This window comes from Lepisosteus platostomus, chromosome 9 (assembly GCF_059453375.1).
Source record: "Lepisosteus platostomus isolate fLepPlt1 chromosome 9, fLepPlt1.hap1, whole genome shotgun sequence".
Lineage (NCBI taxonomy): Eukaryota > Metazoa > Chordata > Actinopteri > Semionotiformes > Lepisosteidae > Lepisosteus > Lepisosteus platostomus.
In genome coordinates, this window is record NC_142619.1 from 60030308 (window position 1) to 60054804 (window position 24497).

The following is a 24497-nucleotide window of genomic DNA, read 5'->3' on the forward strand; positions in this document are numbered from 1 at the left end:
TGATTCCCCCAAACAGCTGTCTCTAACACAAGCATTTTCTAATGCCACTCAATATGCAAAAGATTCACGCAGATGGACGAGATAACTAATGCCATTGCATACTGTACTACATAGTGAAGGACATGGTCCATAGCTACAGTGGAACATAGTGGTTTCAAAAGACTCGTTCAAACCCTTGACAAGAGATGCATTGTGCCATCGACAAAATATTTTTCTCAAACTGCGGTGCCAATTTATAAGATGTTAGACATTTAGATTTAGTTTGCATTTGACAAATATTCAAAGTTCTATATTTTTCATAAATGTTCATTGTGCAGTATGTTAAAATGTTCAATAAATATTCAATAAAAGTTATTCTCTTTGTGTTTCCACGAATTATGTCCTTAAATTATTTGTAAGACGTTGAGATACGATTAAAGTCTGCATAGTTTCACATATTTAAAACATGATCTTTCAGCATATCATGTACTCCTATAATTCCAAGGGTTTAAAATAATGATCTTTAATTTATCGTTATCGAGGTAGATGTGTGAAATTATCGTGATATTGATATGAGGTCATATCGCCCAGCCCTAGTCAAGATGGCACATGGAGAGGCAGGGTGGTAAAGAGCAGGACAACCGAGCAACCACAGGAGAGGAGCAAGAAGGCCAAGCCTAACCTGTCCTGATTCAAGAATAGTTTGTATTAAAAGAACAAAAAAAGGTCATTAACTGTATCACTAAAAATGTTCTTGTCTTCCTTTATAGGACGCAGATTTGAATTCTTCCTGATCACACCCATGGCGGTACAGGCTGGGATTCAGGTACATTCAACCCTAAATTTTCAGATCTGCCATTTCAGAATCACAGCTTCGTCCCATAATCTGTAAATGTTGATTCCATTACTATGAAGCAACGTATAGAATGATGACACTTGCTTGTGAATTAATATACACGTTGTTGTGCTGATTTTATGGTCTGGTAAGATGGTGGTTTTCTGAAAGTTTGTGAATAAGTAAAATGGTTTATACAGTAATTTTAAAAATGATTATTCTGTGAAGGGGTTGGAATCACTTGAATGCAAAAAAATGATCTGAATACTTTACTGTACATTCTATTAGTGTCCCAGTGTTTTCAAATGATAGCTTATTTTATTCATAAAGGATAAATGTTTGTTATTATATCATTTTTACCTCTTGCTTACAATTCTGGGATCCTCACTCTGAAATTGTTACGCTGGAAGCACCTGTAAATAATGGCGACTCAGTTTGTAGTCATTATTAATTTGGACTATCTTGGTCACCTGCTTCAGCACTGTTAATGAAATGTCTTCAGAAATCAAAGGAGATGCCATATACTGTACCTTCAGGTCTTATTATTCCTGTGATATTTCCTCTGATTTAAAGCGGAATTGCTACACTTTTTTATATTTCAGGGTTAGAATGAATCGGCATCGATGAGCTAATTTCAGACCACTATTAAAGTAAAACGTAGACAATCACGTGGAAAACCTCCAATTCACATGACAAATTAGACTAAATTCCAGGTATATGTAGGGCCATGTTCTGCTGTTCAGAACTCGGCAACCAAACTTCCTGTCATGTGTTGTTGCCCTATTTCATTGTAAACAAACAGGGTTGGGCATACCTCTCTCTTTTAATCCAGTTGTTATATTGCTCACGACTTGTGAGAGCTTCGCTGACAAATACAACTTACTGGTGAACTCTGCACGTTGTAACTCACGCTGTAACTCAGGTCATGTTGTCATGTTTCTGCAGTGAAATGTCTGGTGCACAACCTGTACTTATTCGTTCGTACATAACAGTACATTGATCACTACAGTGACTAGTGAGCAGGAAAGGCTGTATCACTTTGCAATTCGCGCAAACGTTTGCTGTCGCCCCTGGCAAGACCTGTGGCTTGTGACAAAATGGCGACCATACACAAAGTTCACATGCTGTGCTTAATTCAGAATTTGTTAAATTTTGCAATACCGTCAATTCATTTATTTTGTTACAGAAATTGAATTACTGATCTGAGAGATTCAGACTGCAGTTCCCCTTTAAGGGCCAGTGTTTTGCAGTATTGCCTTTTAATTTTCTGAACATTCTTTCTCTATATTCTATAACTGTGTATGAATGACCAGGGGATGCATATAGGTTTCAAGGCAACCACACTATTTGTGCCATTTATTCCAGCCTCTGTGCTGGTGGTGTGCAGGGCTGTTGTGCACAGCAAACTCTGGCGTACTAATGATAAAACGAACATGATTGAGAGCGAGTTTTGTCGACGACGAGCTGTGACCAACCAGTTCTCCTAACACCACCAGAAATCAGCACTAAACAACAGCTGTAGGACTTCCATAGGCTGTACCATGTAACCCTTTATGTGCTAAGGGCAGATATCAAAACTGTGGGTTGGCCATAATTGATGATATTATGAAGTCTGTACATTAACACTTCTAAAACCAAACCAGAAAGAAATATATTTTAGTGCTAGTTGGTCCAGTTATGTTAAAACACCTTCTTAAGGCTTCGATGGATTGTTATTCTCCTATCATGAGAACAGGCTCCAGAGGGGCTATATTGTTTAGAACACAATATGGTTAGTCGGCAAGTGTTGACAGGCGCTATCTGTTTCTTTAAAACATCCCCTGCAGTGGCCCCTTAAAAATCTACTTTAAAACCAGGAATGTTTTTTGCATCAGCTGGAAGCTAGAGAACAAGCCACTGTTTCCTCCAGCAAATGAGCTTCACTTGAAGTGTCTAGTGCTTTCCACATCTGGCACAAAACGGGTTTAAAATATAAACTGAAAGTATCTGTATTTTTATTGTGCTGTTTCTTGCTTTGCTTCCTGTCATTCTAGAATGAAATGTTGATACTTTTTACCTTTGTTGAATGCTTTGAATGATTTGAATGAATCTATGTACAACTGTCCCTTAAAGGCAACGAGTGTACTGTCTGTACGGGTAAAACTGCTTAGATTGCCGTTATGCACTAATGACAGCAATCTGGACTGCTGGAACGTGCTCTTCAGCTAAACACATTTCAGGAGAAGGTAAAACAAACATTTTGCTTGAACTCTGGACTTGTGTGAAGACGGATAGTTTGGATTTCAGTCTCCCTTCCTATCTCTCCAGCCTGAAATGCACAACTGCTCTTTTTTTAGGGTGCTTTAGTAATTAGGTGTCGTTTGATGTGATCATGTTGTGTTCAGGTGCTCTTTGCTCCGTGTGAATCTCAGGAGGATGCTGAGGCTACAGTGGTGAGAGGGAGGATCCCACTGCAGTTGATTATTCCTTCACACTGGATCAGGAGATCAGCTGTCTGATTGCTCTTCTGAATGACTGGCATTTTGGCATGTCTGCAGCTTGTACTGCTGATGTCATACAGTGCGGTGGTTTGTTTTGGTTTGCAGCTCTACTGGACATCTGAAATCCGCATTTTTATGTACAAAGAGCCATCTTTTCAAATGAAATTTAAATCCGCATACTAGTAATCCACACTTGCCAGTTCCCCAGGGTCATCACAACAACACAGCAATCCCTTGATTCCTGAACTCAAACTGGTGTTCTTGGCATATTCGTACACAGAAAGAAATACATTCTTCAAAACTGTATGTTTTTCTGTTATAAAAAAAGCTTTTTACACATCATTAAAGCCTTTTGGAAATGTTTATGCTCAATCAAGTTGTGCAAAAATGTAAAAAAAGGCTTAAGGAATAATTACATATGTTTATGTGTATGCTATAGCTGGTAAGTTTATCTGTACATACGTTGGATCATTTGAAGGAAGTGGTTTATGGTCTCGGCTGTGTTCCAGCACTGCTATGGGCTGTGGTTTTTATTTTAGTTTTGCCATCTGATATCTCATAGCAGTTATAATTATGCTGGCACAATCTGTGGACTGAAACTTTACAATATACGTCTTAATCTCACAGTGGCTATTCTGTTTCTCCATGAGTTTCACCCAAAGCATAAGGAATCTGGGAATTTACCAGTCAATAGTGTACACCTAGAGTCTATTGTTGGCACGCCCAACAGCTAATCTCATTTGTTGTGTCAGCACAAATTGAGAGGCCATTTGACAAGAAAAAAATGAATAAGAACATGTATTTCCTATCCTTTCGATGCCATGATCACATTTCATCTCTCTTATCTTGAAAAAGTAAGCAAAGGATTTGTTTTATTCCCGGTAATGTAACGGAGTGAGACAAAAATGTTAATGAAGATTTAATGTGTTTTATTGTTGCCGCTTGTTTTGCGGCAGTTTTGCAGATTGTGAGTTGCTAAACATGACCCCCATGCAGGTGACTGGACTAACCCTCCAGGGAGGTGTATTATGGAAGCCTTTCTCCGCTCTTGTCAATAAGTGATGTGATCTAGGAATGGCTGCATTAGCTGCACCACCAGCACAACCCATTACGCAGCAGCGGGATCGTGGGGGCCGGGGAGATGGCTGATGTGTGCTCCTGTGTGCAGGTGTGGTTCGGAGAGAGGTTTGACCTTCCTGTGCTGAGTCCGCGAAGCCCTCTGACCCCCAGGCACGGCCCCGGTCTGGCAGATGTGTTCCAGTATGACCAGTGGCTCGCGGTGAGACATGAGGCGGCCCTGGTGCCCATGCAGGAAGACCTGGCGATCTGGCTCACGGGCATGCTGGGTAAGGTGCTGAATTATGTGGACACAGTGCTGAATTTATAGAAGATAACATTTTTCCTTTTGATTCCTTGTGGGTGTTTTTGCAGGGTCTTAATCAACTCATGTTAAATCTGAAACTTTGGCTGCGTTCACTAATAAGTGTGAGATTATATAAAAGTTGCTAGGTAGCATTTTGTTTGAATAATTTGTTGGTTTTAAGCTGGTTTAGAAAAGAGCTGCGCCTGTGACTGGAAGGTTGCCGGTTTGTATCCCGCGGCCAAAAGAGGAATCCTACTCCGTTGGGCCCCTGAGCAAGGCCCTTCACCCCAGCTGCTCCAGGGGCGCTGTACAATGACTGACCCTGCGCTCTGACCCCCAGCTTCTCTCCCTGTCTGTGTGTCTCATGGAGAGCGAGCTGGGGTCTGTGAAAAGACAAATTCCTAATGCAAGAATTGTATATGGCCAATAAAGTGATCTATTGTGGACGATAATGTCCCAAAAGTATAGAACATGGAAATAATGCTATTTTAATGGACAGATTGGTGCTTTGAACATTTTTTATAGAAGTGTTGCAAAATAGGGCAAAAAGGGAAATAGATAAATCGAAATTGCCTGAGCGTTTGGTATAATAAGAGGCACCTAAGTTCTCTCACTTTTGTAAAAATATCTGGCACAGCTCTGGCAAAAGAGTAATAAAAGCAGAGGTAACCAAGAACAAATAGATACAGTAGTTATTAATAAAATGACACAAACTAAGCAATCTGTACGACAAAAAAATCTTTAAACAACATTAAACACTGCATGGTAAACTAAAAAATGTGTGAAATATTTTAAAAGGGACACAGAATAAAAATAAACAGTACCCTGGCTTCCTTCAGGAGACTGCTGGGTGAGATCCTTCGATTAGTTATCTACTAAGTATGGAACTGTCTAGGTGGGTTAAAAGGCCTCTTCTCATTTGTAACTTTATGTATTATGCATTATTATTTGCAATTACTCTTCTCATGTGTATTTGAACAGTTTCGCTCTCTTTTTTTGTTCAAGTTACGTTAAAGTGTTTTTATAACTAAATCTGAAATGTACACTGTGTCAATCCAATATCAGCATTTAGGGCCATTCTGGAAACATTGGTTTTGTTTCAAGTGATGGGAACCTTCTTTTTTGGGAGTCAAGTATAAAATGTTGTCCTTTACTATAATAGGTAATATGTTTCGTGATTAAGTACTGGTGTCTATCTCCTAGCCTTTTAAATTCTGAACAGGTTAAATCCTTTTCAATTGTTTAAATTTAAAGATTTAAGGATCCTATCAGCCATCATCTAGAACAAGGGAACCCATACCAGAGCTAACAATATACTGTAATTCCCTCTCAGTCAGGAAAGATGTGAAAGAAAACCCTGGGATTCAACAGAGCCCCGTCAGATATGAACAATATTTTTTTTTTCTTTCATTTCCTCCTGCTGTCATTTTAAAATGAGCTTGCGGCGTGAAAAAGATACTAGACCTGCTGTCACTGCCCGATGACAGAGCTCACGAAGCTGTAATCCAGAAGAAATGAACGTTTCAGTCGACTCTTCTGTCTGACACAGGAGCAGGAGTGAGAGCAGATGCCTTCATGGAGGATCTGGACAACGGGGCGCGACTCTGTCAGCTGGCGAGCATCCTGCAGGGAAAAGTGAAGGAATGCTGTCACCCCGACAGGTGGAAGGTGAGGCCGCGGTTTCACAGCGGTGGTGCAGTTCATCTGCATGGCTGGGCAAGACATGTCTTTCCTGTACGTGACACAAAAACCTTTCGCCCTGCAGTTTTCTTTAACTTAGTATTAGTATTAAAGGTTGTTAGAGACCTAAATGAACATACTAATTAAAATCAGTAATTCTCTTCTAGGTCTCTTTGAGGGGCTTGATATAAAGGGTTCAGGGTCTTGTGGCGGGATGCAAAAAAAAGACTCTTTGCACGGCATAAACCAAATGTCGGTAACTAAACTGGAAGCCTTGGGTAGTATGAAAGCTCTACATTTCCGGCGCATGCATATTAAAAGAAACAGTGCTCACATCTGTTTCATAGCACTCAAAATATAATCTGATTTTTGCTGTTTGGATAAATAAGGCAAATTTTTCTGCCCTCTAATAGTTTTTAGATCACCGTGTGAGCTGGAATTAATTAGCGTCAGAGCCCTTATTGAATTCAGATCCTTAATGAAGGTGACATTTGCATACAGCTGTCTGGGCAGACTGACAGAGTTTGCAGTGAACTGTCAGCAGGGCTTGAGTAGGTAGTCTCGGCACAAAGTGCTGCATTGTGTACTGAAAAGTAATGTAGTGTTCTGGGAGATGTTTTTGAAACGCCTGTTTCCTAAAAGTCCTCTTTGTTCGCTTTGTTTTAGCAGACATAAATGTAACATTGCCATCGTAGTGCTTTTGTAATACCTGTTTTATCTGTCATTAAAGACAGGGAAAAGGATGTGTGCCATGTTTTATAATGAGGCATAGCCTGCAAGCAGAACGCCACCACATACTGCATATGCTAAAATAATGGCTGAGGAGCCGCCTTGACCACTGGCCATTTTTTTCAAATACAGTAAGAGGAATAAAGTCTGATGACATTGAATTACAGTACCACCATAGCAGTTGTAAAATACAACAAGACATGTGTGGTTTAGGCAGCCCATTCTTACTCGTCTGCAGAAGGCAAGCAAATAAATATCATGCTTGAGGCTGGAATCAGAGAGATGAAATGAACGAGAGTCACGAACCAACTGGTTGAAATTTACAGTTCTTCACATCTTCAGGACCTTAAGAGTTCATGTTAACCTGTTTATATTAAATACCTTTGCTAGATTATCTGGCTTTTAAACAATTTAAATAAATGTAATGATGTGGAGGTCAATTATGGAGGCTCTAATTCCTTAAATGGACCAGATCCATCAAGGGTCAAGACTTCATGATCTTTAGCACACACACAGGCAATCTTAATAGACGGCCATTTAGAAAAATGTTTTTTTTTTATTGACAAAAAACACGACATACGACAGCATCTAAGCTGAACAGTAGGATTTGTTCTCTCTATTTTTGTTTAAATTTGCTCCGAGAAGCTCTAAATCCATTTCCTGTTCATTTATAGAGGGGAATCTATTTTGCAACTGAAAATTTCTGCTGTAAATGGAAAAAGTGCATGTTTGTTTTTCCAGCACTTTCCTATGAAAAGGGTCCCATGCAAGAAGGATGCCTCCCCTGGATCCTTCTTCGCCCGGGACAACACCGCTAACTTCCTCTGCTGGTGCAGGGAGCTGGGAGTGGATGAGACGTACCTCTTCGAGTCGGAGGGCTTGGGTGAGTGTAGGACACCCCTCTTCCAGGGTTCCTGTCCTGCTCGGAGAATCCATGTGATGTTACAGTTCGCTGCATGGAAATACCGAAGGTGGAGCTTTTAATATATTTAGTCAGCCACACAGCAGTACAATAAAGTGTAAAGTTTTTTTAATGAAATGTATCATTTGACCAGCTTTTGTAAAGTATCCCCTTAAAGATATATACATCGTATACTGAACTGTATATATATGGCACAATAATTTATATATATTTGAGTGATTTGATCATTTTCAGCATTTAAAGAGCACTGGAAGCTTAACTTCAGATTTTATCTCAGGCTTATGGAATTTAATTTGCGGTTTCTCTAATGTTTGCTAATCCTCCTATTTTTGGTGTCATCTGCAAATTTGGCTCCTTCACTAAATGAAGAGGAGGAGTAGGCCTAATACAGATCCCTGTGGGACTCCAATAAATACAGCACCTCTTATTTGAACTCTGTTTCCTATCTATTAGCCAGTTCTCAGCTCAGACACACAGGTCCCCAAGTGCCTGTTGCCTTTATTTCAAGAATTAATATTTTAGGAGGAACTCTTTTAAAAGCCTTCTTAAAACTGTATTGTATTGTGTCCATTTCTATTGTGTGCGTTTTCTAAATCCATGTGATCCTTAAGATCATATTTCTTTGTATGTGATCCTCTGGAATTAGTGTTTGGCTACTTAAGTTTCATCTTCTGCAGTTACTCATTTTATTGCATTTCATTTTTTTTAATTCTCTTTATACATTTTTCTAATTTTGAGATACAGCCAATGAAAATTTCAGCAATTCAGGATCATCGATTTTGTTTTGTTTTTTCATTTTTGCTTGAAATGGGGGAAAAAGTATATATATTTTCTAGTGTTCATGTACACTACTAGGATTTATTTATTCTCAGTCAGAACAATTTTGGATAATGGATTAGGAATACTTTAGAATTCTTACTGATGTGTATTTCTGTGTTGCTTCAGAAGTCTGTTGGATATTATATGTTTATGGTGGAAATCTGATCCTTTGGAGATCATTTCAGTGTTTCCATCACACAGAATGAATCTTCATTGCTGCAGTCCGTCCATGGCTATCTCACACAATAATTATTACATGTATTTTTCCTCCTTGTCAGTCTAGATTTCATGTTAGATAAATTAATTCTAGAAATGCTCTGTGCCTCATGAATGTTTTCAGTTCCATCAAAGACCACAAGTGTATTGAATTCATTTTTGGAATGTCGGTTACGTTGGCCACAAAACCCCCCAAAAATCGGTAAAAGAGGAACACTGCAATATGAATGCACTTAAAACCAGTGTACAAGTATTGTCATAGTTGGGACAATAACACATTTAATAATGAACATTTTATATATGTTCGTCTAAAATTCTCCACTCTCCGCTATTTTTTCACATTGAGATTTTTCCCAGAAGACACTGCAGTAACCGGCAAACCAAATGTCTGCTTGTGATTAGTGCATACCACAAAAGACGCTTGAATCATTGCCTTGTGTTTTAAGTTTTAAAAGGGTTTTAACAGCATTTGTTTGTTGTTAATATGTAAATACACTAACATAAAATATTTCTATAACACGGCAAACCGTACTTGACACAAATCACTGCCTAACATAAGCTACTTAACATGTATATTCTCCATATTTTCGAAAGGCACAGTTGTCATTTCTTATCAGCTGCAAAATGTGCTGTACACTGTGAACATGTGCAGAACGTTTGGGTGAATTTTAAGATGAACATATTCTGGCAGTTGCTATAGTAATTAGATTAACGTCCAGACAATAAGACTTTGTATTGCAGCCATTCTTAATGCTGAGTATTCCTGCGTGATTGGAAAACGCTGTATTTATTGGTTGAAAACATAGGCAAGTATTACAGCAATTGACTATAAAAGTATAGTATATAATCACATAATAAAGGTTATGAACAATAGGAGGCTGTTCAACTCACCTTGTCTGTTTAGTAGTTAGTTGCTAACGAGCTGTTTCTTGAAGGAAGCCGACGTTCTGGGTCTAATTGCACTTCCACAGTGTCCACTTGTGCTCAGAATGGTAATCTACCCTGACAGCTGGGTCAGCAGTCAAGTTTCACCTCAGCCAAAGTTCTGGGTTTGCGGTACATAGTTGGCTTTTTTTTTTCCATGTCAATCGTAAATATCTAGAATTAAAAACAAAGAAAAAAGTGTTCACTGGGGTATCTTGTTCTGTTTGTGTGTTACTGCAAAGAGTGAGATGATTTACTGTGGTGGTGTACTTTCCTCACCTTCAGCTTTGGGCTGTGTTTGGTAGATACAGTCCAGGGTAGTGGATTTATATATTTAACCCATATAGTAAAGGAAAATTGGAATCTTCCATAACTTAACACAGACAAAGCAACAATTACTTCTTTGTGTAAGAGCAGTGGCACCTTCTGTAGCTTCTGGACCTTATTAATGAATCAACGATAGTGTCCCAGCTAGCACCTCCTCCTTTTTACCCAAGGACACCTTGTGACCAGGTCAAATTAGTGCTGGATTTTCTAACACAACAAGAAACAAATACTGGTGGCTGTGTTTTTTGCCAGCATCCTTGATTCCTTGAAAAGATCGACGCTGTGGGGCTCTGGGTCACATCGCGACGGCTTCCACACGTGGGATCAATTCCGATTGGCAGTCCCAAATGCTGCTGCAGGGCCTGAGCGGTATCTCTAGGCCAGTGGCTCCCAGCCCTGGTCATGATGCCCCCACACCTGGGTTTCATTCCAGCCCACTTCAGCAGATAACTGAAGCCTTACTGGGTCTAAGAAGTTGCTTCTCTGGAATATTTGCATTTGGTTCCAAGTCCCACATTTGGGATTTTATTTCACTTACAAAGTGCAACAGTTAAAGCTCCAACATGTTTAAGACGTGGGAACAAATTAATCTTAAGTCAAGGGTTTGATTGTGGATTTGAGGACTCGGCTGGAACAAGAACTGACCTGTGTGTGGGTCACCGGGACCTGTGTGTGGGTCACCAGGACCTGTGTGTGGGTCACCAGGACCAGGAATCGCTGCTCTAGGCTTCCCGTGCTCCTGCAGCACTGTGGCTTGTGTGTCCTCTGACTGGCACTAAATCTCCGTTTGTGTTTTTTTTCCTTGTAATCGTGCATTGCGATTTATTTATAGGCTACTTAATGTTCCTGCGACGCACCCATGGGTACCTTTGGAGTATGGCTTCGGGGGTATACTTGGGTCCAGTATCATTTAACCAGGGTCAACCAGGTGGCAAAGCGAAAGCAAATTCCTCCTTGAGCTTTTTGTTAGATGCACTTTACGCCTCTTCAAGAAGGGGTTGGAATAAGCGTGTCTTTAAGTGCCTCATTTATGTTCACATAGGTTCGTTGAAAAGCCCAGGTTTATCATAATAAGCTGTGCGTCCTTGCTGTTCTTAGTTTTTCGATCTTAATTGCTTGAAGTGTTTTGTGTTTTTTCTTTCTTTCCTTTAGTGCTGCACAAAGAGCCACGCCAGGTGTGCCTTTGCCTGCTGGAAATTGGACGGATTGTGTCTAAGTAAGTGCTCGTTAATGCCACCGAGGACTGACGTGCAGTGCTTTCGTTCAGCTCCTCTTCATAAAGCAAGCCTTTTCCCTTCAAGATTTAAAGGGGTCCCTCCTTAGGCGTTGAGTGCTGGAGATTTTCACATGCTTTTGCTAGGAGCATGGCAGCAAGTAGCCATGATTGTAATAGGGGAAGTCTTGACAAACACGTGTGTGCAGTCATCCCTTACACAAAAGGGCAGGTGCAGGCAGTTACAGAACATCAGGAGATCTGTGAAATTCTTCACAGTGAGCACGGCACTCACCTGTCTGGTCATTAGTCAGTATTCCCCCAACATTCCCTTGGGGCAGTCAGTGAGCTCTTCTCCAGCATTTTGACTCATGTGTGCCAGACATTTCCAGGGGATGATCTGTTTTGTTCCTTAGATACGGCGTGGAGCCACCAGTCTTAGTCAAGCTGGAGAAGGAGATTGAACTGGAGGAAACACTGCTCATCACCAGGGGGCCTGTCAGTGTTTTAACCCCTCCAGTTAAAACCTTCAGCGTGTGCTGTCAGCATGGAGACCTTCATGAGGCTGTAAGTGCTGTGTGGTTGGGTTTTTTTATGGTTATATTCTACAGTATGTCATTTCACTTCATGACTATCAGGCCAAAAGCCTTGCAGAAGAGACACTAAGGTTCTGTAGAGCTCTAACAGTGTCCTGTTTTGTCCAGCACACCCCTAGGGTACAGATAGGCATGAAAATCTGGTATAGAAATACAGGCTTTGCATTGATAATGTTAGATTGTCTGGGTATTTTTAAGATGGATGCGTGTTTTTCAAGACACATGACTGTGCAAGTTGTATTAACGCAGATTCTATGAAAAGTAAAACTTTTGTAAGAAAGTGAACACTTACTCTTTTTTTTCCCCATTGATGCATTTTAAATATTTTCTATTGGTCACGTATTGCTTTGACAGGCTATGGTGATTTTCTCACAGTTGTATTACAAAATATCTGTTTGAGCTGTTTGTCGGCTATAAAGGGTTGTGTGCTTTTTGTGACACCTGCAGTGAAATTGCATTTCACATGCTTTTCCTGCAAATTCCCATTTCAAAGCAAGTCATACCTTTGCTTTTCCCATGTTTAATGTCTAATTAATTTCTAATTTTGTTTAGTCTCGTATTATTTCCACAATTTGTCTCGTTCTTTTTTATTTGTTCAGTCCCCCTCAGCAGCCTGGGTGAGATTTATGGGCACTGACCAACTAGCCCTTCGGACTGAACAGGTCAGGTCAAGTGCACAACAGCTGGGTGTTCATTTCTGTGTCTTAACAAAATATAAGGACATTCCATGCTGTTTAAAATAAAACTTTTTTATCTGTTGAAGAAATTATAGTCTTGAAAGCCCAATATAGATCTGTCTGGAATGGTATTTCCAATTTAGGTCCTGCCAATGTATTAAAACAAAAAGGAGTGTGAGAGATGAGGAATCTTTATTTAGTTTATTCAAGTGGTGTATACTGGATATAAAAAAAAAACTGAATGTCCATATATTTTGCCATTAGTTTTGTGTTGTTCAACATGAAGTGATATAGACACTTGGATCTGTGGGTTGTGTTACCAATGTATAAAGAGTGTTTTATATTCTTTTAAAAAGTCTTTATTAAACCATAGTTCTTTTTCTGTTTTAAAACCCTTTCTACTGCTTCATTAATGTGAATTGAATTATTTTTATATAATACCAGAAAACACTGAAACGCAAATCTGTTTTAATCCTCAGCACATCCTGTATATCTGACGCAATGTATTATATAATCACACAACCACCTGAAATATGCAATGTGTTTTAAAAATCAGTTTGATTCTCATTTTGTCAGATTAATTTGTTTTAATGCTTACCTGTGTCCTCTCTCTGCAGGATCTCTATTTAACAATAAAATATATGGCGCAAAAGATACTTAATATGAGATGGAGTCAAAATGAATTGATATAACAGATGGTAGATAGGGTTACAACTTCCTTTTCCAGACCTGTTAAACACTTCAGGAAAACCTGAACACTCATTTTTTCCTTGTGATTCATTTCTGGAACGTAATAGAAATTGGAAAGTGAGTTTGGCATCCGAGCTGTCCACGATGGCGACTTTGAGCCTGATATTGCAGCTGATAAAAGAGCATCAATTGTGAACTGTATCAAACGTGCATAAGAGGTTACTGAAATGGGAGGAACACCAAAACATTTTGACGGAAGACGTTTTGAGTCTAAGTCACCAAATTGACTGACCAACATCAGACTGAAGCACTGAAGTGACAGAGACATTTTTGTACAGTATGTCTTTACCAACTGTGGATATCGGTGTCACCACCCTGTGGCCTGACCCCTTCTTGGTGAAGCTGTGCAAGACTGGGTCTAATGAGTACTAGGAGTTCATACCTTGGAGACCTGCGAAGAAACCCAGATTGCTGCTGTAGTAGGTGTTGGTGGACCAGTAGGTGGCCCTCTTCTTTCTGTACCTAGTTTTCTGAACCAGCACCTCACTATCAGGACTGGGGACACTGCTGTAGGAGGTGCTGGTCTTCAGGTGAGATATTAAATTGATGTCCTGACCACTTGGTCATTAAACATCCCCAGGCACCATTCTTAAGAGAGTAGTCCTGGTGTCCTGTCTGATTCCACCCTGGGCTTGTACAGCCCCCCTTAATTCAGTTAGCGGAGGATAATGGGTGTGCGACAGCACCCAGGAGGACGCTGCACGGCAGTGGTGGGTGAGGTGGGACACCTCCTGTGCAGTGCCTTTCAAAAGTATTCACCTCCTTCCAAAGGCGTCCCATTTAGTGTCCCATATAGCTGAATAATGTGCGTGCATATTTTATACGTGAATACTTTTGGTCAACACTCAAACTGAACACTTGCAAGAATTGTAAAAAAAATGTCAGCAAGAATTGCGAAGAGTTATCAAACCTAAAATATGTCGATTGCAAAAATATCCCCCTCCCCTCCCCGTGTCAGTTTTTGGTAGAAGCATCTTTGGCTGCATTTACAGACATCTTTGGTTGTCTTTCTTTTTGCATGTCTCTTCCAGCTTAGCACACTGTGAAGCTAGTTGGAGATAATTGTGAAGCAAAAGTTTTTCCACACAATTTCCATTGTTCTTAAGTTAGGGTTTTATCAATGACATTCTATGATTTTTTTTCTTCTTAAGCCGTTCCAGTGTAGATTTGGCCTTACTGACTGACTGAACTATGAAAGTCCATCTTGGTTTCAAGTCTTTATCGGATCTAAACTGTCTAAACTGCTTTTCGTCTAAGATTTGCCTGTAATTTGCTTCACCTTGTCGCCAGTTTTGGCAAACTGCCTTGACCCTTCTGGCAGTGTATTGTCCTTAATGGCGAGAAGCATCACCGCTGTGCTTGACAGCAGTGAAGGTGTTGACTGGATGATGATCTGTGATCGGTCTGCACAAGATATAACGCTTAGCATTTAGACCTTCAAGTTCCAGTTTGTTCTTTTAATGACCAACACCTTTTGCCACGTTTTTGCAGGATCATTCAGGTGCTGTATTGCAAACTCCATACAAGATATGGGATGGTTTTTGCACTTTGCTATCCAGTCCTGCTTTGTGGGGTGACCAGGATATTGTTGACTCGGGGACAATTCTCTCATCATGGCGATTGACCTGTGTAGCTCCTTCAAAATCACTGCTGGCCTCGCGGTGACCTCCTTGACCAGTTTTCTCCTTGCCAGGTCCCTCGGTTTGGATGGACAGCTTGATCTAAGCACTGTCTGGGTGGAATAATACTGTACATCTTCCTTTTCGGAATGATTGACTTCTCTGTGGTCAAAGGGATATTCCATGTCTTTGAAAGTTTTTTTTTTTACCCTACTGCTGATCTCCTGTTGTTTTGAAAGCCCCTATGCCTTCATGGTTAATTCTTTGCTTGAAATTCACTGACACAGGGGCCTCACAGAGACGGGGTATTTATTCTGGTCTGATATGTGTGTTTTTTTGGATTATCATGGCCTAGTGTTAAAGTCTACACAGTTTTGAAGTCATGACGAAAAATGAAAAGATTCACAACAGTATACCTCTGGCTTCAAACTTTGGTCTGTACTGTAGGTCACAATCCTTCAAATGTTTACCAAGCTGGAATTAAGCTATTCACAAAATGTGTGCTTTAAGTCATAAAGACATGTATCCAGTAAATAAATGAGCGGTTGTATTAATTGATGTTCTGAAAACTTCCGTTGGTTTGAACACTGTTGCCTGAAGTTGTTTCAAATGAAACCTGCCCTGGTAAAGTAGATGGATAAAGCTCACCGGATTGAACATTGTGTTGAGGGCAAAAGTCTGCTCCGTGTAAGTTATTCTATCAAAATTGACCTGACAAGCGTGACTGAGGGAACACAGTTTAGTATTTCACTTGCTTCACTGAAAATATTTGGCTCATTGAGTAGTGTCCCATGGTTTGCAACTGCTGCTACAATGTGCTCAGATCGTCATGTTGCAGGAATTAAGGCATTAACGGTTGACACGCACATTCCCGGACTTGGACTGCTTCATTGAAAACCCTAGCCCGATGGTTATTATTTTATCTCATTTGTGCATAATTGTAACATGGAAAGATGTAGTTGCACCCAGTAGTAGATTTACAATTCTGTGTTTGATTATGGTTGTATGTGTAGATCCATGCATGTGCAGTGCATGTTAATTTTTGAAACAACACATACAATAACCTCAACATTGGTGTATTAATGGACAATACAATAAATATATCATTCATTTTATAGGATTTTCAACTACAGTTTAGTTGTCATGCATGTGTGAGCAATGCATTATTTGAAAATTGAGTATTGATGGTTTGCTCTTTTTCTTCCCATAGGTTCAGCATATTGCTGATGACCCTCCTTGTAACTGCTCTCATAGGTTTTCCATTGAGTATTTGTCTGAAGGCAGATACAGACTAGGAGACAAGATCCTGTTCATCAGGGTGAGTATTCACATCATATACACTGAGCAATTCCCAGAGCCAATTGACCGTGCTTACTGTAAACTAAATGCTATCCCGAATTTGGGAGAAAACATTTGAATTCCTTTTAGCTCTATCCAGCTCTTCACCATCACTAGCTCAGATGGAAGTCTGTCCTTGGGCCACGAAGCTCTTGCCATTTTGAGTTCTGAGAAATTTTTTCCCAGCAGCCAAAGCTTGCTGGTATGTGACTTCTGCCCCTCCAGGATTTTTTCTTCCTTCTGTTGATCCTGACATGCCTGTTTCTTTCTTGAGTCAAGTTTAAGACGCATGCATTCACAAATTAATACGTAATCCTCAAGTTTTTTAATCCTAACTTGAAATGCTCTGAAAGTCTCTAGGATTGTTTGAGCTCTATGGTCCAGGTGCTGTGGGTTCGGGCCTCGGTCATGTCACTAGCTGACTGAGACTAGAATTCCCCAGACAGGCTCATACTGGCTGAGAGTAGGGTGGGGTTAGACTGCCAGGGCTCTCCAGGGGATCGGTGACAGAGCGACCCCCTGTGTCTACCAGAGTCCTTACAGGAGAGCAGTGCCTTCATCTCTCCTGCGATCAGAGCCAAACGTCTGGAAGAGGACTGTGTCGCCTGTGACGTGTTAAAAGACGAGCTATTCAAAGGTGGCAGGTCGTCCTGCGGCCGTGGGGTTGGTATCCATGAGCCGAGATGTGAAAGACACAAGCTTGACGCTTCCAGAATCAGTGGGCTTTAACAATAAAACAACAGATACTTCTAAATGAATACAAATTAATAGAATTATCCTAAAAAGTAAACTTCTCAAAGTAGGAAATGTGATCTGAAAATCAATCAAATTTACTATAAATGTAAACCAAAAAGATTGTATACGCTTAGTCCTTATCCGGTCGTGCCATAAATGGTGAGGCTTAATTTTAAGAGGCTTTTTATGTCTGAACTGGATTTATATGTTCAATTACAAATTTGCCTCATAATTCTGAAGTGCTGACATGGATTAACATCCTTCCTTACTTGGAAACTGTTTTCTTTAAAGACGGTTCTGGACACAGTTCTAGATGCTGTTCATTATTTATTTTGGTTTCCTCACACTGTTTCTCTGAAGCTTTTCTCATGTTTCTTCTCGTAACAAAGTGCTGCAGAGGCCGGGGGGGGGGGGGTCATCCAACATTTCCTCCTCTTCAGTGTTTCCTTGTCTAAAGAAACAGAGGCAGGGGCCTCCTGAAACATCAGGATGTTTCCTGGAAAATGGGACAAAAAGAAGCTCTGCAAAAACAGCTCAACAGGCCACTCTTAACAAAGAGTGTTCCTTTTCTCCTGCCCTGCTGCACAGGAGCGTGGCTTCATCTCCCTGTCGGATGTACAGTTCAATAGCCTCAACACAATGTCTATTTATACAAGAGTTAAACAGGATATGCAAGAATATATCCTCCTTTAAAAGGTTGAGCATATCCATTTTTCCACCTGTGGCAGGAGCACCTCTGTGAGCTTATTTTATGTCTGATCTAATGCCACAGTATTAGTTATCCATATGTCAAAGAGAAACATCTCATTAGTGCTATACCTTTGACCCCACTGTTAGGTTTCTGGTACCGAGACAAGCTGTATAATACAACCCTGCTTGGCACCAGACATCCTCAAGACACAGATGAACTATCCGATCCTTTTTTATCCCTGATTGAAATAAGCAGCAGAGAAAAAAACGACTCAATGTGTTCATTAGCTTTAGTGTAGAAACTATAGTTTGAACGCTACAGATTTCACAGCTAAGAAACCACAGGGAGACAACTTAGGGAAAAACCATGAAGGAATTCTAATGTCAAGTGAACATACAGTAAATGGGATATGCATTATGTATTGCGTTAGTGTAAGATAAGGCAAGATGCTCTACTTCATTGCTGATTATAGAAGAGCCCTGTTACTGTATTTGTAACTGTAAAGTTTAACGTGCAATGTTTAACCATTTTCTTGTGTCCCTGATTATATATATATATCATTTATTCTAATCAAGTTATCGTAGAAAGATAGGATTAAATTTAGAAAAATGTGAAGCTTTCATGATGCAGCCTGCATTGCTACTCCAGGTGTGCAGTTTGGAGTTGTAGAAATTCAGTCCCTCTAGGCTAGAAATGTTGTAGCACATCAGAAGTATTCATAATTATTCTATATTTAGTGTTTGTGAAGGGTATATAACATACCTGGGATCTATTGTAAATCTTGTCTTCGCTTGGCTTATAGCTACATTAATTACCAGCAAGCATCGTGAAATATGTATAATTCTCGGGGATGTCGTATGGTTATATATAACTGTACTAGTAATTTCAGAAGTGGCATTGCATGTTTTCATGGGTATGAAGACTCAGCCTGAATTTGGATTTCTTTAGTGTCGAATAATTGGGAACTTTTTATTCCGGCAATTAGTTTTCATCACAGGGTCAGTACATTCGAAAAAAATCACTTCTTGCGTACACTCTTCTAAAAAGACTGGTGTGTGGGGGCTCCTCCGAGGCTGGGCCGGGCCGGGCCGCGCTGCTTGACCCGCGTCTCTCGCCGCCGTCTTGCAGATGCTGCACGGGAAGCACGTGATGGTGCGCGTCGGCGGCGGCTGGGATACGCTCCAGGGCTTCCTGCTGAAGTACGACCCCTGCCGGGTGCTCCAGTTCACCACGCTGGAGCAGAAGATCCTGGCCTTCCAGAAGGGCATGGCGAGCCCCGCGCTGGCCGTGCCGGCCTCGCCAGGCAGGTCCCCTCAGCCTCCCGCCATGCACCCTCTCTCGGCCGTCCGCTTGTCCCGCCCCAGCGGCCCTTCTCTGGGTCCCAGGCTGACCGCGAGAGCGCCGCCGTCCTCGGCCGCCGCCGCGCCGCGCCTGGCGAAGAGGCCGCCGGCGCCTTCCAAGGCCTCGCGCCTGCCCCCTTCTCCTCCTGCCGGGAGACTGCAGGGCTGCACGCCGAAGACAAGGACACCCTCAGCGCTCACCACAAGTCTCGAGAGCAGGGCGAGGCGCGCTCAGTCTCCTTTGACAAGTTCCCCAGTGGTGTCCAGGCTGACTCCTTCACCCAGGTGCACCACGCCCCTGGGCAGGGACCCACCTGTCCGCTCTAAACCAGCGTGGAAACCCCCCAAGCCTACGAACTCGAGCCCGGCCCAGTTGACCAAAGCCGCCCCCTCCCCTTCCCGGTGCTGTCCAGCGCCCTCCGCATCCAGGACGGCTTCGGCTTGTTCTGACCCCACGAGCCCGTCTGCGTTGGCTTCGAGGGGGCCTCCCAGAAGGGGCGGGGAACAAGCCGGGCCACCTCCAGCTCCTGTTCCTGCGCCAGCCACTCTTCAGAGACGGCTTTCCCAGAGACGCCCAGGGTCGCCTGCGGCAGCTCTTAGGCTGAACACCCAGGGCCTCGGGGCAGCGAAACCGACTCCCCGTCCGCTCAGGGCCGGCACCCCCGCCAAGCCAGAGACTCCCACGCCCAAGTGCCATCCCAGCTCCAAGCCCTCTCCTTCTCTCGCACGCTCTGGGCCTTCCAAGACAGCCAAAAATCAGCCCCCCGCACCTAAACCGATGCTTTCTACTGAGACAAAGGTTCAGACCCAAAGCCAGCCTTCTTCTAGGGCTGTAACAAAAAATCCCAAAGCCTCAAGACATCCAACCGCTCCCTCCAGCTCCACCGTGCGGAGTCCGTTGTCCGTTGTCAAGATTTCCCAGACTACGGTCCAAGCCCCAGAAGGCCCAGCGCGCCGGGCACAGCCCGCCGGTCAGACTGCGGTGAGAGGGCTGCGCCCAGCTCAGAAGAAGCCCTTTATAACTGGAAAGGCTCCCCTCTCCTCCAGTAGGACTGCTCCATGTGTCAAAAGAAATCCCGAACTCAAGAGCAAAGGTGAAGACCCTTATTTTGTAATGAACGGCAAGAAGAAGCAGAAAAGCTAAATCTTGTGCAGATGGCAAGGAGAGAACTGTCTTCCATGTTTGGACATATAAAAATATTTTTTTTCCTGTAAAGTGTCACGAAATTATAAAACAAAGCATGTTTGAGGTTGTGATTTTGCACCAGGTTTTCAGTACAAGGAAGAGGTTCCACCATTAATTTAATTTGTGTTTTGGGGGTGCCTGGCTTTGCTACCTCACAGCTGTTCGCTGGGCTTGATTCCAAACCAGGGTATTTTCTGTGCGAGCTCTGCATGTTCCCCCTGTTAACTGGCGTCTCTAGTTTGTCTGGGTGCCTGTCTGGGCCGATCCTGCTAGACTATTGTAGGTCAGGCATAGAATCAAGACACTGCCGCACCAGTTGAAGGGGGAACTGAAGGAAGACTAGTCTGTACAAACCTGGAGTGGTATTCAGTCAGAGCAGTTGGTTTTACAGCCCTTCTCATTGACCAAGGATTCAGTATCTGAACATCTCAGCTGAGGGCATCATCTCCAATCTGAATACTAGGGCATTGGTTTGATCTAGGTGGAGGGCCACCTCCTGTCCCACCTGCATCACTGGAGGTCCAGCCATCATTGTGTCTGCGAGGGGCTGGCTGACAGTGTGTGGCTGTGTGCAGCGAGAGCGTCAGTGCCTCCTCCCCTGCTCCATCTGTGTTGACTGTGAAGCTTGCAGTGAGAAACACCACTTCACGGCTCCAGCAATGTGTTTCAAAGGAAAACGTGCACAGCCTGCATTCTTCAGTCCTTCTATCAGGGTTAAGAAAAGAAAGCCAAGTTGATTAGCACTATGCGATTCCAAATTTGCATGGTAAAATAAATCCATCCATTCATCTTCTAATCACGTCAGCCAGTTCAGGGTCACAGGGGAAGCTGGAGCCTCTTCTGGCAAGCAACGGCTGCAAGTTGACTCTCGACGGGCAGACACACACGCACACACACACACACACCAGGGCCAGTCAACCCGTATGTCTTTAGACTGGGAGAAAACTGGAGCTCCCGGAGGAACACAGGGGGAACATACAAACTCCACACGGACAGCACCCCAGGTCCAGAGCTGAACCCAGGGTCCCAGCGCTGCCAGGCAGCAACGCTGACCACTGTGCTGCCGTGCCGCAGTAAGATCATTCATGATTCCAGTTTTGTTTTTTTAATTAATGTTTGCAATGGTAGCGCTGTGTTTATTAAATATTGCATCTCTTTTTTTGTTTTAAGTCAGTGCTGTCACATTCGAACATAGTACAGGACATGAGAAAAATATAATATTGAAGAGAAAGTTTAAAAATAAACCACCATTTCGCTAGTTCTGACCCGTGATGTTCATTTTGTGGTTAAATATGCTACTGTACATGACTTGTGCCTGGGTTTGTCAGCTGACTGTATGTGTGATTAAATCACAACAAAGCAGTCATTGTATTAACAGTAGCGTGCTTTACAGGAGACTGTTCCTGGAGGGGGTGCTGTGTCTTCTGAAGAGTTGGGTGAAGCTGTTAGTCTGGTATATTTAAGCCAGGAACTGGCTGATTTAGCTAACGAATTGCTTGACTGGACAGCCCTGCTACAGACACACTGACCCCTCCAGGACCAGGACTGGACAGCCCTGCTACAGACACACTGACCCCTCCAGGACTGGGGCTGGACAGCCCTGCTACAGACACACTGGCCCTGCAGGACGAGGACTGGACAGCCCTGCTACAGACACACTGACCCTCCAGGACCGGGACTGGACAGCCCTGCTACAGACACACTGACCCTCCAGGACCAAGACTGGACAGCCCTGCTTATGGCTATGAATAAAATTTTAGAAACCTGTTCATTAGTCATATACAGTAGGGCTGCTACCTTGCACAGTGAGCAGGATGGTCAGATCCATTGTTTGTGAGAAACAATTTCCTTTGGTAAAATGGGCATCCTATCCTGACAAGCAGCTCATGTGTGTTTTCTGATGTTTCCTGCTGAAAAAGAAATCTAAGGTATTTTCTGTTTTATTTCTGTTTTTAAGAGACTGGGTAGATTCTGGTCATGTGCCGTCGGTTCATGAAAAAGAATATTCTGGCTAGGGGTGTCTGAAGTTTCATGCCAAGTGGTGCTGTTGAAGCAGGGAAGGTCTCAGCTGACCCTGCTTGACGACAGGGTGTTTTACCTTTTCCCCATAGGTGTGGCACAACAATAAACCACATTCTGATAGAAAGCAAAGCATTCGTCTTCGATTCTGAAAGATCATTCTACACATTTAGTGAAACGATTTTACTATTTTCTAGTACATTCTAAATTATTGAAACAGCATAGCGGGACAAAATATGCCTAGCTTGATTTGCACAGATACTTTTACTAATACTATTCCAACTGTTTGTAAGCATACACTAGAGCAACTGTATGCCAGTGATATGGTAATTGTATCAATCTCCATTGTTTTCTTTTGAACCAGGGTGCTGCAGGTATGTAATTTTATTTAATTTTCATAATTCATATGGTGTCCCATCTATAACGAGAGGCTCTGAGGAAGCCAAAAATAAATCAAACGCAGTCTAAATTATTTTTGTAGTTTTAAATTCCATATTTGAAAGGCCACAAAAGAGGTTTAATTTGTTGAATTGAACAGATTGATCAGTTTCTTCAATTTTGGTTTACCAGTGTTGAGAGGTTTTGGACTGAAGGTTATGTTATAACAGTAAATAGCAATATGTATTTTATGTAGCCTGATGATTAGAAAATTAGTCCTGCTAATGAGTGGGCTTTTCCCTTAAAACTTAATGTTTAGTGCAAATTTTCTCTATAATATACAGATATGTCTTGAACCATGGCACTACTGTCATCTCAAAAATAAAATTTGGTTACAAAATATTTTGTCCATTATATAGATGTAAAAGCATTTTAAGGCCTAGAAATGTCACTTTAGCTGTTCAGGTTTTTGTGAGAGAAAAGCTATTTTTGTAGCTTAAGTCTTTCACAAAATGGGGTATTTTGTATAGATTTAAAGAACAATTTCATATTTTATTATTCAAATAAAGCTTTGGGTCATATTTTCAAAGATTACCTCATAAGAACTGTTCTGTATGGTATAGGAAGTAGAGTCATTGCATTGTCTGTAGAACAGTCTAAAATAAAATGACAAAAAGTCATATGTGGATTTGTGTGTATACAGTATATGCAAAACTGGATGGAAATTATTTAAGACTGCTGTAATCCTTACAAAAATAATCTATTAAAAAATTACCTTGAAAATCCTAGCGTAAGTAAATGTTGAACGTTCTTTTTAACTTAGACTTCACATGCAGTGATACTTTGTAGTCTTTGATTCTGTACTTTTATCTGCAAAAGGCCTTACTGTTTTACCTTACAGAGATTAAAGTAAGAAAGTGTTTATTGTTACTTCAGCTGTGTTCCATTGGTATACAAAAACACATTTGTATATAGATAAAAACCTTTGCGTCTGTGGTCCAAGTAATCTAATTCTGCTCCTTTCAAATAATAATAAGAATGTTTTAAAGGTGTCTTTTCATTGGTCTGAGATGGATGCAGATTTCCTGGATAATGTGTAGTTACGTGTGCATCATTTCCCAACCACTTAATTCAGAGTACAGTCATTTCTTTAGATTGTGTGTTGGCAAACAGATGTGTTTCACCTGTTTGAAATCCTACTGCAAATGGATCACAAGTAAGGGTCCATGTTAAACTGCTGAGAAAATGCCAACTTTTCATGGACTGGACACAGGAAAAATAATATATTTTATAGCTCACACCTGAAGAAGGCACCATGGCCGAAACATTGTGCTTTCTTTCTTCTCTTTTCAGCATAGGTTTATTCTATTGTTTTTTTGCAGCCTACACAGCTACCCACTTGAACTACTACAAAGATACACTATAGATACGCCCGACACCTGACAACTGAAGAAGGCTCCACAGCCGAAACAGTCTTTTCTTTTCCTTTCAGCAGGAATAAACCTTTACTTGTTCCCTTGTAGTCTATGCATGATGACAAAGCTTCCTACTTTAACATATTTTATGGATGTTTAATTACAATTTGTTTTTCTCTATGCACTGTTGACTTCACATACACATTTATAATTGAACTTTAAGCCTTTGTTAGTCTCGGCTACAGGTAAAACTTATTCTGAATGTG

The 24497-nt window shown here is 41.6% G+C and overlaps 1 protein-coding gene across 2 annotated transcripts in view; it reads left to right on the forward strand.

Moving 5' to 3' along the window:
• Nucleotides 1-23599, forward strand: part of gas2l3 (growth arrest-specific 2 like 3) — a 39712-nt gene extending 16113 nt beyond the window's left edge. The window contains exons 2-10 of one of the 2 annotated variants that reach the window (XM_088645922.1): nucleotides 750-805; nucleotides 4463-4640; nucleotides 6207-6325; nucleotides 7808-7949; nucleotides 11427-11490; nucleotides 11904-12054; nucleotides 12683-12745; nucleotides 16340-16447; nucleotides 19022-23599. In XM_088645922.1, coding sequence (XP_088502048.1) covers nucleotides 782-805; nucleotides 4463-4640; nucleotides 6207-6325; nucleotides 7808-7949; nucleotides 11427-11490; nucleotides 11904-12054; nucleotides 12683-12745; nucleotides 16340-16447; nucleotides 19022-20377 — 2205 coding nt within the window. In that variant the 5' untranslated portion in view covers nucleotides 750-781 and the 3' untranslated portion in view covers nucleotides 20378-23599. The remainder of the gene's footprint in view (nucleotides 1-749; nucleotides 806-4462; nucleotides 4641-6206; nucleotides 6326-7807; nucleotides 7950-11426; nucleotides 11491-11903; nucleotides 12055-12682; nucleotides 12746-16339; nucleotides 16448-19021) is intronic. The other variant, XM_088645923.1, reaches the window with a different exon arrangement.
• The last annotated feature ends 898 nt before the right edge of the window (nucleotides 23600-24497 follow it).